Source organism: Carassius auratus, chromosome 32 (genome assembly GCF_003368295.1).
Source record: "Carassius auratus strain Wakin chromosome 32, ASM336829v1, whole genome shotgun sequence".
NCBI classification, from domain to species: domain Eukaryota; kingdom Metazoa; phylum Chordata; class Actinopteri; order Cypriniformes; family Cyprinidae; genus Carassius; species Carassius auratus.
Window position 1 is genome coordinate 20,823,817 of NC_039274.1, and position 14,570 is coordinate 20,838,386.

At 36.0% G+C, this 14,570-nt stretch overlaps 1 protein-coding gene across 2 annotated transcripts in view; it reads right to left on the reverse strand.

Annotated features, from left to right (window-relative positions):
* Window positions 1-14,087, reverse strand: part of trip4 (thyroid hormone receptor interactor 4) — a 76,575-nt gene extending 62,488 nt beyond the window's left edge. Inside the window, exons 1-11 of one of the 2 annotated variants that reach the window (XM_026215902.1) lie at window positions 13,935-14,087; window positions 13,339-13,514; window positions 12,516-12,640; window positions 11,849-12,067; window positions 9,155-9,233; window positions 8,965-9,070; window positions 8,651-8,866; window positions 6,453-6,579; window positions 6,192-6,376; window positions 5,800-5,924; window positions 5,578-5,669 (exon numbers count right to left, since the gene is read on the reverse strand). In XM_026215902.1, the coding sequence (XP_026071687.1) occupies window positions 5,578-5,669; window positions 5,800-5,924; window positions 6,192-6,376; window positions 6,453-6,579; window positions 8,651-8,866; window positions 8,965-9,070; window positions 9,155-9,233; window positions 11,849-12,067; window positions 12,516-12,640; window positions 13,339-13,514; window positions 13,935-14,014 (1,530 nt within the window). In that variant the 5' untranslated portion in view covers window positions 14,015-14,087. Of the gene's footprint in view, window positions 1-5,577; window positions 5,670-5,799; window positions 5,925-6,191; window positions 6,377-6,452; window positions 6,580-8,650; window positions 8,867-8,964; window positions 9,071-9,154; window positions 9,234-11,848; window positions 12,068-12,515; window positions 12,644-13,338; window positions 13,515-13,934 lie in introns of both variants that reach the window. The other variant, XM_026215901.1, reaches the window with a different exon arrangement.
* Window positions 14,088-14,570: the final 483 nt, after the last annotated feature.

Sequence of the window (14,570 nt, forward strand, 5' to 3'; positions counted from 1 at the left end):
GAGCTTAAAGGCACTTTTTTTAGTACAAGTATGTCATTTGATACATCCTGTCCCAACTTCCTGTCTCAAAGGGCAATGTGTCTACACCAAAAAAAGAAAATTACATCCATTAGCGTATTTAAACTAATACCAAATTCTTTCAGGAAGGAAGATAAATCCGTAAAACATGTGTCTTGCATGTTTTCCTGAGCAGTCAAAAAAGACAGTTGGCTAAAGACAGTTTTGAGGCGAAATGTGCTGAATAGTCATTAAATAAATTTACAAAGCAAAAATATTTACAGCCTTAAACATAGTTTTCAATCTCTGTATGTACAAGACAGAATTCTTTTTTTGTCTTTTTGATTTTGTGGTGAAATATGTCCCTGACTTGGTTTTTGTGAGATGATGAACTGCAGCAGAGGAGAGCTCAACTCAATGGCAGACGCTGCTGCAGCAGAACCAATTACACCTCTATTACAGGGAGCCTGCCATGCAGGGAGAACAGGAAATGAGGCAGGAAGTTTGCTGTAGGCTACAGAAGAAGACAGCAGGGGAAGCGGACACAGACAGAGAGAGGAATGCACTTGTACGCCAGAACACTGCTGTGTGCTTCTCAGTTCAAGTGCACAGTGAGCATTGATTTTTGTGTTGGAGGGAGGTAGGGAGTTAGAAGAGTGACTAAGATTATTGTGGAGAAATAAAAACAGTTAAAATTAAAATTAAAACTGAAAAACAAAAATGGATACCATTTTGTAGATTTAGCAAGTAAATCTATAGGTTTTAAAATGAATAGTCCTAATTAGGGTTGTGTTCTGAAAACCGGTGCCAATATGCCTCTTAAATGTCTGGGCGATCGATTGAAATATTTGCCCTTGTTCTCCGAAATGTAGCATGGGCGTCGGCGTCGCTAGGCTTTTTTAGCGGGGCTATAGGATTTAGCTCCATAAACTGTACTCAAATTTCTCTCAGTTCACCGCTTATAACACCACAACCGTTTCCTCCAGCGACAATCTAGCCCTTAACACATATGAACGCATATTTTTTTCATTATACTCATTTAAATATGCTTAATTTAATCATACTTTATACATACACTACTGTACAAAAGTCTTAGTCTTAGGCAGTCTGTTGTCAGTCTGCTTGTGCATTCAACAATCTCGCTAGAATATTATTAAAATGAATGGCAAAATGAATGTTTGGAAATGTAAACTGATATTTCCTACTGACATACTAAAGCAAAAGATCTAACATAACTGGCATAAAACCCATTTTTGGGGTGAAAATACTAATGTGCCTAAGATTGTTGCTACTTTATAAAGAATGAGCAGTCATTCACTGAATCAACTGATTAAAGACAGTGACAGACAGCACTCATTTTAACTAAATATCAGAGTGATTGACAGAGATAGTCGAAACATTATGTGTGGTTTTGTATTAAATAATGACCCAGATCGGGAAATACATTTTTAGACTTAGGGTAAGGGAAGCTTGGGAAATGAGAGCAACCAAGGAGCGTGTGAATGCTATGGATTTTTAATGTTCTTTAATGTTATCCTTTTTAGGCTTTTTTTATTATTATTTATTTATTTTTATAGAAGTATTGATTCAGGCACCGGTGCAGTTTTAAAAGTATCGAAAGGCACTGATATCAAATAAAACCAAATCAATATCCAACCCTAGTCCTAATCCAAAACCATGCACACATTTTTAAGTAGGTCTTAAATTAGGGGTGCTCCAATGTGGATTTTTGAGGCCGATCACCGATCACAGAAAGCAGTCACTGCCATTCCAATTACTGATAAATATCTTTTTAAGCCTTCTTTTTATCATGTAGAATTATTTATAGTGACGATCCAACTTAGACATTTATTCAGGGCCTGAATTTCATTTTTGAAAATTAATTCCTCTCTGAGGTGACTCTTGTGAGAGGACTCTTTTTTTGAGAGGAGTAGAGGGACTTTTTTCAAAAATAAATATATTTATCTCACCTAGATGTTTGATCATGCACTATATTTTTGTTTTTACAATCAAGTAATTGTTGCACAATAGCTTACACAGTGCAAGCCTGATTTTTTGAGCTGTATGCTAGGTTCACACATGCTCTTGTCTGCAGTGCGTATGTGGTCTATGTGTTGTACAGAAGCAGCACAGACTGTGCTTTCACACAGGAGTCTGCTCCTGATCCAAGGCTGTTCACCACAAACACATTTATCCATTATTTTGAATTGAAATCCAAACATTGTTACTTAAAATGCTTTTTTAACATTGTTATTTTTTTACACAGTTCAGTAATACAATCTTTCATCAATTATTCAAAGCTTTTTACCTTTGCATTTAATTTTAGATTTATATATTAAGTTGCTAAAGCAAAACATTTAAACTAGAGGTCGACCGATTTATCGGTTTTGCCGATTAATCGCCACGATAGTCGATTGCTGGAACAATCGGTTATCGGCAAAAATCCATGCCGATAGCTTTCAATATTATGAAGATGCAGACTCAGAGCTTGCTGCATCTAAAGTCCCACACCCAGAGTCCCGCATTTTCAATCCCCTTGTTTTTCGAGACAGCGCCTCCTATCACATTAGATCAGATAAATACATGGATAAACACGTGAAGAACCGAAACGTGAGTACCGTAAATTTTATTCAATGATTTATTTTTTAAAATCAAACTCCTTTATAGCTCATTGATACACAGCACTATCTCACGACCAATTCGTACGTATTTTACGAGTTGGCTAATTCATACAAATTTGTATGACCTTCACTCCGATGATTTCATACGATTTTTCTAAACCCCTGTGTCGGTTAGGTTTAGGGGAGGGGTTAGGTGTAGGTCATTCGTACAAATTCATACGAATTGTGCAACTCGTAAAATACATAAGATTTGGCAAAAATCGTATGAAAAATCGTCTGTTGCTGGAGCGGCAGAGAAGTCTGTTTTCATTATACAGTCCAAGACCGGCCTCTAGTGGCTGAAATCACTGACAGTACGTGCTGTTTAGTCACGTGACCCTGCGCTGAACATAGTGATCTTCAGACAGAAAATCCTGCCGCACCTCAGAGCGTTATTATATTATACATTATATTCGCCCCGAATCGTTGTTAATGTACATAATTAATTGTATATTGAGCATTTCCATCAAATGTTTGTCTTTCTGTGGCTCTAATAAAGTCTGTATGCTTAATTTATAGAGCTATAATATAAATTGCTCTTTCCGTTTGCTCCATTTTTTAAACACTGAACTTCAAACTTATCTTTCCCTCATTGTTCATTCTTGAAGTCAACTTGTGTTAAAAACAAAAGTTCAAGTGTGAGAATATACATTGTGCTGGGATAATTGTAGGGCCTTATGGGGCCGGATTTAATAACGGAATTAGCACGTGTGATGCTCGCAGTGATTTCAGTGTCTGCTGTCTCACTAAATGAGGACATAAACACATTAAGAACATCTCCAGAACTGCTCTGAGAGTCACTTCATGAGCATTTGACTATTTGAATTGAGCAAAACCATCATAATCACATGCACAGAATTGTAAAGGTATTCATTTATTTTGCAACCCGTCTAAATAAAATTCCAGTTTTGAAGTCTATTGTTAAGTAGAATGTACGTAGTCTACTACTACTACTAAAATGAAACAAGCATTATTTTTTTAAGGAATAATCACACAACGTTTATTCCATGTTTTAATTTTAATAGTAAATCCCCCTTGATTGCCAAAAAAAAGTTTGCTTAATTTTAAGTAATTAAAAGAAAAATAAAATTAATGTTTAATTCCTTAATTTGATAAAAAAAAAAAGTAAATACACTCAGAATATGGTGAGGAAAAAAAACATTCATAGGGCCCTAATCATGTAATTTTTGTTAAACTTTTATTAAACTTATTTGAAAATGTGCAAGTTTCATGATTATATTTAATTAGACTTACTTTATGATTAATAAACTTTAATTTAACATTTTAAAAGGAATGGAGTAAATTTAAAAATGGAAATAACAGAATATAGAATTTGGAAATAAATAAAATGGAATTTAGGAAAACATTTAACAGATTTCATAGGGCCCTATTAGAGTGTGGTCATTTCAACATTTACTATTACGGTTATTATTATTATTACTACTACTACTACTACTACTACTACTTTTTTTGTAAATAAAAGCACCATTGTATTTTTTTTTTTTTTTTTTTTTTTTTAAGTATCCATTTGAAAAACTATCGGTTAATTAATCGGTATCAGCCAGTGTGATCCAACCTAGCTATCGGTATCGGCAAAATCCAATATCGGTCGACATTAATTTAAATTACTTTTCTTATGTTATCACAAAAATTCTAAATTAAAACTTACCATTGGCAGAAACATTCAGTTCTACTTTATAACAAGCAATCCTGGGGTTCATAAAGAATTTTAAGAACTTTAAAATCTAAAAGTGCTCTTTTCCTTTAAACCTAGCCAAAAAACCATAGCCTATCTGTTGGCTGTGAAACATTTAATTATATGCATATATTGTGTTGATGCATGTTCATATTTACCCATCTCTGAACTGTGATTTGTATTTGAGAAAATCACTCACTGCTCATGACTGAATTACCCCGTAGTTTTAACAAGAATGAGTGCACAGTCAAACCAAAAATTATTCAGACACCATATATTATAAAAACATTTTTTATAGTAGGTGCAGGACACTATAATTAATTTAGGTAAGTGGGTATAGCTAAATAAAGCGAACTGTAACATATTATACCCATAAAAAACTTCATACAGTGGACAACTAGTGAAATTGATAGAAAAAAAATGGAACCAAAATATGGGACTGGAATAGAGAACTGCTGTAATATTGCCAGGTCACATTACTTTGTTTGCGGTGCATATTTTTTTCCATGCTCATGTAAATGGATAAAGTGTTCACACTGCACACACGGTTGCAGTCTGGCAGTGCATTTAGGAGCGATGCGTCTGCAGCAGTTCAGAGATAGTTTATATATATACACATACATACATATATACATACATATTAAAAAAAACTGAGGTACGGCTAGTTGCCGTTGTTTTAATTGTTGTTTTTTTATGCTAATAAAAAAAAAAAAAAAAAAAAATGTCATGTGTGGTGCTTTTGTTTATCATTGGTTACTTCATATTATTTAAATGCAATCTTGTTTAAAATTATTATTCTGGTTTTTCTGGATGTTAACTTTAACGAAAATTTTGTCTGTGTACCTATTTGTGTACATTTTTCACAAGCTCTGAGATAAAGTCTGCGGGAGTGGACACAAACATACTAGATACTACCAACACTGTAACAATACAAAGCTGTTTGTTTTGTTAATATGTTTTGGAGTGACTGCAAATAAACTAACAATAAACATATATGGTTCAAATTACTGAAAGTGAGTGACTTTTAGTTGCTTTGTAACAGCACATTATTATAAGTGTGTACATACCCCTAAGAGCTCCAGATGTTTCTGAGAGAAAGCCAGTGATGTTAATGATTTAAGCACAAGATGCCATGCTTGTTTACAAAAACAAGCTCAGAGCGCTTTAAGAGAAATAGAATCCTTTGTATGGATAAAACCATGAGGGACACCAAAAGCTACTGACCTGATCCCTGAACTGCTCCTGAGAGAGACAATCTGTGACGTTCACGCAGCCCAACAGACAGCCTGTGGGATAGTCCGCAGGAAACTTGGGCTCTGGATAGCGAAATAAGTGAACAAACAGGTGAACATACAAAGGCACTGCAGTTTACATACATGCTTGATGAGATAATCTAAGTATAACCACTTTATCATTGCCATCATACTTTGCAGACATTAAACACACCTTCTTTGTAAATGTGGCGGTACATGGCCTCTACCTCTGCAATCTCTTGAGGAGTGGGTCTGTTAGCAGCAGCAGCAATCCACAGACGCCCCCTATGGGATGTGTACCACGTTCGGCCTTCTACCCTACACAAACACAAGAAATGGAGAGAAAATGGAAAATGTCCATACGAAATGTGCATTCCTAAGTCAGTTTCCTTTAGATTACTTTAGGAATGCACAATACATTTAATATATATATCAATCAAACACACGGTCAATACTGGAATTGTATAAAAAAAATTAGTTAATGCTACAAAAAAAAGTTAATGCTACAAAAATTTGTCTTTTTTTGGGGGGGGGGGGCATTTACATTTTTTAGATGATTTTATTGGGTCCTCAAGTGAATTGTACCTTTTTATGCCCTTAACAAGCAGTGAAGCCCATGGCTGATGCATGCTGAGACACCAGCCACCGTCTGAGATCTCCTGCAGCTCTTTGTCCTGCAGTCGGAGTTGGCGGCGCTCACTTTTTTGTGTATTACTTACAGTCTTGGATGAAGACTTACGTGAAGTGCCACTACCGGACACATCAACCCACTAGCACAACAAAAACACACATTAATAAACAGACATTTAAATATAAGGCCTACAGAAGCAGCATGTTTGCACCCACCTCTGGTGCGGCCTGCATGATGTTGGGGTTGACGAGCTCTCTGAGGTGTCGTCCATCAGTGGGAACAGAATGTTTTGGTGTCTGGCCAAAAGAACCAGTGTTGATGGCCTTGACTGTCTCATCAAACCTTTCAAAATCCCAAAAATGATATTCATATCATGCCTTGTCAATCATGCATTGCAATTAATATGCAGTGTCAATGGAATTCAACAGCCTCCACGTGTATTATTTACCTTGACCCTTAAAGCTGCAGTAGGTAACTTTTGTAAATATATATTTTTTACATATTTGTTAAACCTGTCGTTATGTCCTGACAGTAGAATATGAGACAGATAATCTGTGAAAAAAAAATCAAGCTCCTCTGGCTCCTCCCAGTGTCCTATTGCCATTTGCAGTTATGGACCGCTCCCGGTAAGAAATCAACCAATCAGAGCTGCGGTCCGTAACTTTGTTTGTGTTCAAAATGTAGAAAAATTTATATAATAAAGCGAGTACTCCATGAATCCATTTTCCAAACCGTGTTTTTAGCTTGTCCTGAATCACTAGGGTGCACCTATAATAAGTGTTTATATTCGGACTATTTTAGATTGCTTCGGGGGTACCGCGGCGGAGTAACCCAGTACCTTTGTGATTCTTCATAGACATAAACAGAGAGAAGTAGTTCCAGCTACGATGTTCTTCCGCAAGATGCAAGCAGTTCTGTTTATTAACCGCTAGAGCGTCAAAAGATACTGACTGCAGCTTTAAGTTAAGAGCGTCAATTAAAGTATCATGACAGAAAGACATTTTTATAAGAAAAAAAAAAGAAAAGAAAAAAAGACACTGCACAAGGTTTCCATTTTATTCCAGCCAAAATAACCTGAGCATACCTCATCTATCTACATAAGTAATGATTAAATGTGAGTCGGTTAAAAAAACGATTAAAATCTTTTTAATCTGCAAGCTATTTTTAAGGTAAATTTAGACTCAAGCGTGCTTACTAGTTTGCATCTCATCTGGCCATACAGCAGTGGAAATTTATGTGCGTTATTTGAATTCTACTATTTTTAACTTGGTAAAGAGTTCATATGATGCGATTTCAATTTTTCCTTTCTCTTTGGAGTGTTACAAGCTCTTGGTGCATAAGAAGATTTGTAAAGATCTGACTAAAGTCTCAAATCCAAAGAGATATTTTGTATAAAAGTTAAGAGTCAACCACTTCTACCTAAAACGGCTCGTTGTAACGCCCCCACATCTACGTCATGATGTGGGAAGATTCGCATAATTGTTGTCCCCGTTGCTATGCTGTGGAGACGCTGTATATTTCATTGTGAAAGCAAAACGGCTTTGTTTGGCCTTGATTGTTTTTGTCTGGTTGCTCAGGCCGGGACACAGCATCACAGTATGTTAAGGGGCATAACATTTCCGTCACATGCTTTAGGCATTCGGCCAATCACAACGAACTGGATAGCTGGCCAATCACAGCACATCACGCTTTTCACACCAATGAGCTTTGTAAAAAATCAACCCATTTCAGAAAGGAGGGGGATAGAGGAGAAACAATAATGTTCAGTATGTGGAAAATAATGTGTCTTTTTAACCTTAAACTGCATGAACACATTTAATTACACCAAATACACAAAATAATGTTATTTTTATCAACACCATATGACCCCCATTAAGGATTTTGAATGTGGTAACTTGCATTTACATTCCTTATTTGTGTGTGTGTGTGTGGGCATGTTTTTGTGACGTATCAGGACACAACTCTGTATAATGACATGGGTATAACACAGGTATTACAAGGAGAGATTGACTTATGAGGACATAACCCGTGTCCCCATTTTTCAAAACGCTTATAAATCATACAGAATTAGTTTTTTTGAGAAAGTAAAAATGCACAAAGTTTCCTGTGAGGGTTAGGGTTAAACCATTACGCCTATGGGATGTACCCACTTTTCACAAAAACAAACGTGTGTGTGTGTGTGTGTGTGTATACACATATATACACACATAATTATACATACATATACATATATACATACACATATATATATATATACATATATATATATATATATATATATATAGTTTGAATCAGAAATATTTAAAAACCTAAGCAGTGGACTAAAAACCAAAGGACGCAGGCTTCAAAGACTACACCTCTGAAGGCTGAACCAAAAAAAATAATAATAATAGTTACAGAGGTGGCTCCTTACTTCTGGTAATATGGAGTCAGTTTCTCCCCTTCATCCAGCACTCGTCTCCCTGCAAAGTCTAGTGTGATCTTGCGGTCTTTGCGGGAGACGTGTCGAAGGTCCCGGAGTTCCTCCTCTCTCTTGCGTAAAGCCTCCCTCTCACCTGGAGAAAGCCACTGGTTGGAATCCGTTGCAAAATAATCGGATTCATCATCCAAGACTTGTGTTCTCTTAACACTACAAGAAAGAGGAAGAGTTCAAATTATCTAAATGTCTAACTCAATCCCTGTCAGTTACATTAATAGGGTAACAGCAGAGTATTTGTACAGCCAAACCTGTTCTTGTCAAACTCCAAAAGTTTGTCTTTGTGCTGTACAGCTTTTTCCAGACCAGCTTTCATCTTAGCCTCTTGATGGGGGAGATACTCCCGATCAGTTCCCTCTAAAGACACGCAGAAAAACAAAGGATGTCACATGAATGCTGCTAGTCAGGGGGGAAAAAATTACAAATCACTTAATTTCTTACCTCCCATGAGTTTTTTACGGAGCTTTTGACTTTTGTTGGAGTCCCTCTGCAGTATCTCTTGCTCCTCTGTAGTACAGACCTGAATTATGCATGAAAATGTTAAACAGTGTTGATGAAGGCTTCTTAAACCAAAGGTCTCTGACCCTCGATATCTACTTTCCTGTAGAGTTTAGTTCCTAAACTCCCCTGCTTATAACTCTCTAACAATCCTGAAGACCTTGGTCAGCTTGTTCAGGCGGGTTTGATTAGGGTTGGAGCTAAACTCTGCAGGAAATTGGACCTCGAGGGCCAGAGTTGAGAACCCCAGTCTTAAACAGTTGTCTATCACTCTTATAATCAAATTTGCAAGGTCCATATAATTAGACAAGATGCAGAACAGTGGTTGATTTGTTTGGGCTTTTCCATGGCCAATGTAAACAGCTATATCAATACATTACCGTCGAAAAGTTTTGGTATTGGTAAGATTTGTATTTTATGTTAATGTTTTTGTCTGCTATTCACCAAGGATGCATTTATATATGCATTAATAATTAAATTAAAGATTTATTCGGAAACAAAAATAGTGTGCAGTATTATTATGATTCCAAAATAACCGTTTTCTATATATGAAAAAAATATGCTTAATTTGTGGAAACCAGTCTTTTTTTCAGGGTTCTTTGAGAAACAGAAATAAAAATATTTTGTAACATTACAATTGTCTTTACTGTGATTTTTGAGCTAAATTGTTGAGCAAAATAATAATAAAAAAAAAAGTTATAAAATGAAAATAGGGAATCGATTTTAACCAAATATGTACATGTATTAATTTTAAAATAATTAAACAATTTAAAAAAATATATACAACAAAGCAGGAAAAGAAAATAAAGAATTCCGAAAGTGCAGTATGCCTTGCGAAAGCTAGACAGAAAATACCAGCAATTTTACACGCCTATAAGACCCAGTGACGTCGAAAGCGACCTCTTATGTTGCGTTCACACCAAACGCGAATAGAGCGTCTGGTGCGAATGATTTCAATGTTAATTCAATGTAAAGACGCATTTACGTGCGTCTGGAGGTCTCGCGGCGTGGTAGACGCGAATTCGCCGCATTCGCGCATTACAGGAGATTCTGAGTAATGAAAAGGACCATTGCAAGCTGACAGCGACCTGCTTTTGTGGTGGAAAATTGGCAGTAATACCCCCATCTTGCGCAGCTGTACCCGAGTGTCCCTGGGACATCAGTGCGGTCGGAGCGCATCTTCTCAACAGCTGGACATATAGTGAATAAAAAACGCTTTGCTCTGGACCCCGAAAATGTTGATCGACTTGTTTTCCTGTCCAATAAATTTGTAATGGCCCTAGCCTTTAATTATGCCTGTCTAGTGCAGCCTAGCCTAAGTGTCGGTTACGTTCAATAAAAAAAAAAAAAAAAACACACATGGCCTGTTCTCAAGTCCATTTAAAGTTTACATTTTTTGAACAGTTGTTTGAATTGGATTGAATCATTATTTAAAATAATCTTGGAGATTTTTGAATTGCCTAAATCATAAATGCAGTCGGGTTGAAGCCTGCAGTGATGTTTTTCTTTTGTTATGGCAGCCGTCCCCTCTGCATATATATTTTTTCGAGAATGTTGCACTCCTGTTGTTGTTTGTTGTTCTTCACGAAACTTCATGCCAATAAATAATCAATATTGCTGACTTGTGCGTTTCCAGCGCTCTCTTTACATTCGTCCATTATTTGACGTTGAAAAAAGAAACGTCTTGTTTTTAGAAATGGAAAATCGATTTTACAATCGATTCAATGAACACTTATGTATTAAAAATCGAAAATGATTTTTTTCACCAAAGTGACAGCCCTAACACCAGCTTTCCTTTCTTTTTACTCTTTGCATAAGCTGACCTTTTAAACTGTGATCCCAAACTTTCGAATGATATTGAATACATTATAAACATCAGAATATTTTCAGTACTTTGTTGTTTTTTATTTTTGTTGTGATATAACCTAGACATTTTATGTTTTCATGAAATTCACCCTTAAAAAATATTTTTCCATTAATATTACTATCTGTTTTTTTAAATTTGCAAATGACTGCTTCTGACATTTACTTCTTTTAAGGAAAATCTAAAAATAATAATAAATCGCGGATAATTGTAGATATATGGGTCTATCACAGTCTGTTCTGATTAGTAAGCGGACAAAGCTCACCAGTAGTGATGGCGAAGTGAAGCGTACGGCATAGTTGTAATGAAAAAAGGTTCTTTACGCAAAGCTTTTCAACACAGTTTATGTTGTGGCCATCTAGTGGTCAAAAATAAATAACACCTTCCAAAGTGCTGTGTTCAATAACAGCCACTGGTTCTACAACAGATTTTTTGTTTAATGTTTTTGTATATAAATAATGATCATTGTAAAAGACCTTCAATTGTGTTGGTATTCTGATAATAAAAGAAGTCAAATAAATTAAACCAATTCATAAATTAAATCTACGATCTGTCTATTTTAACCGTGCCTTAGTCCGGGTATTTCATAAGCAAAGTTCAATTGAGCAAAAAAGCAGTGCTAATGCAATATAAAGTAATTTAATGTAAAGGAAATGGCTTTGTTTGAACCAGATACTGAAGCAGTCACATGGTTTTCAGACGACGCTTCAAACGTCATAGATCACATGCTTCTGGCAAAACGAATCAGTGTCGAGCTCAACATCACTACTCACCAGACTGCCGCAGAACAGACAGGGGCCAGATCCTTCTTGCTCACACACTATCCGGCCGCAGCTCAGACAGTTGTTGATGAGTCTGTGTTTCTGAGCCAGACACTCGCAGGGTTGACGGCCAGGAAGTAGAACAGCCAGCTTATCTCGACCCTCTTTAGCATACAGGTTCACAAACTTGCTCTTCTTTTTCACCGAGCTGGAGCCGCTGTTTTCCTGTGCCTGACAAAAGAAAGTAAATCCTTCTGTACCGTATTTTCCGGACTATAAGTCACACTTTTTTTCATAGTTTGGCTGGTCCTGTGACTTATAGTCAGGTGCGACTTATTTATCTTAATTAATTTGACATGAACCAAGAGAAAACATTACCGTCTACAGCTGCGAGAGGGCGCTCTATGCTGCTCATTTTCCTGTAGTCTACACTGAGCAGCATAGAGCGCCCTCTGGTGGCTGTAGACGGTCATGTTTTCTCTTGGTTCTAAATAAATGCGACTTATAGTCCAGTGCGACTTATATATGTTTTTTTTTCCTCATCATGACGTGTTTTTGGACTAATGCGACTTATATTCAGGTGCGACTTATAGTCCGAAAAATACGGTAATTCTTTCCACCTAGTTCACCCTGGTATATTTTATGAAGGAGTTTTACATTTTTAAATGAGTTGACGTACCTTCATCAAGTCAATGGGAGTTTTCACAGGTTCTGGCTCTTCCTGACACACAGTCACAGTCTCTTGCTTGTTTCTTCCCTTTCGTTTGGACTTCTTCTGAGTGTCTTTGGTTGCTGTATCTAGACCTTCTGGGGCAGACATTTCATACAAAATTCCTTTATTGACACTGAATAAATATATTACAATATATGAAGATGAACAGATCAAGCAATAGAATGGTTGTTTTTAACTTTTAAAAATTGTGATAAAACAGAAGTAGCAAACAGATGTTTTCTTTTGCTTTCCAACCTATCGATTAAGAAAAAAGCAGGCTGGGGACTTACAGCAACTTTCAATGACTGGGTTTACGGCCCGTTTACACCAAGATGAATTTAAATTTGAATCAATGGCAGTTAATGCAATTGTTCAAACCGACATGAAGCATCACACTATTTTTTACAGAGGTGTTCTAATCTCTTTTCCATTGCACTGCAAACAAAACCAATAAGATTTACGTTTTCGATCATGTGAATGGATACAGCGCTGTTATATAAAACACATTATATGACTTGGTGGTGCTCACATTTTGAACAATGAACACATTATTAAGTGCAATTATGACAAATATCAGTCAAAGCATATCAAATACTGAGACAAACATAAGAATAACAATTAAAGACAACAACATTAGAATTTTGATAATTATATAGCATTACACTGCTGTCTTTGCGTGCTCATGTATTTCAGCTTTTCCATAAGCACCTCATATAGTATGGCAACTCATATAGTATCCTTAGTTCTTACCAGTCTCTGTATTCACATAAAAACACCAGCCCATATTTACCCATGATTGCCTCTTTCTTAAAGACACCTTCTTGACCATCAGGCGATTGCATCTGACACCTCTGCCATCTCTGCACCAGCTCATCCACAAAATCCTTCTGGTTTCCCTCTGTTCCTTGTAAGAGATCTCCAACATACTCCACGATTTCATCAGCATTGTCAATAGATAGGATGTACCTGAAAAACAGATATTTTAAAGATTTTTCTAACACAATGCACACTCATACTCATAAAGACCCTTATATATATTCTGTTTGAATATGAGATGGACAAACACACCCATATTTCCATATGGTCATGTTAGTGTAGTGGTAGTATGACACTTTGGGACTAAATCTCATAATGATGTAACAAGGCGATTACATATTAGTATTTCTTAAAGCACGATGGAAATATAATGGGATTTCAAAAAAAAAAAAACTTTACTAATAATTTTGTACAAAAGAGATTTGCCCACCAAGATATCCCTTCTCTTGTTGTATTTATTTCCGTAAGTCCACATATTCTGGTTTGCCAATTCTGTTATTTATACTTTAAATCATTTCTACAAATGACCACATATTCCACACAATTCATCGTCTATTAAAATGTACTTACCGTACAATGTCGTCGCTTGCCTCCAATCCAAAACTATGGTTTAACTTATCAACAGTCCATCGAAGCAAAGACTCAGCCATGATGAATTTAGTAAAACTGTGAAACACAGTAGTGTCACCTGAGAGCTGTCGGCTTTTGCTTTTGACTCATACGGTTGAAATAGCTTCCGGGAGACGTGTTTCATAATAAAAGTCTCCATAGACACAATCTGTACTCTTGCTGATCAAGTACAATCTATAAATGCTTATACAATAGTACCATTTAAATATTCAATGAAAAGGCTATTCAAGTTTACCATTACCGTTAGTTAAACGCTAATTATTGTCCCTACCGCCACTGAAGTTTAATGAACGTATCATATGAGAACTGTTACTTTTCTCAACGCTGGTCATGATGGACCAATCACAGTTGTTTGCGCTTGCGATATTATTATGATTGTCATTTGGATTGCGATATTATGACCATGATTATAATTTAAATGATTGTCGAAGATGTTGAAGAAAGAAAAAACTTGTTTCTGCCTACTGTTTTTATAGAAACTGTGTTACACTACATTTAAAAAGTCGCAATTTATATGTATGCAATGTATGTATTTTTAGCAAAAATGTATATTATGTGCCAATAAAATAATATATT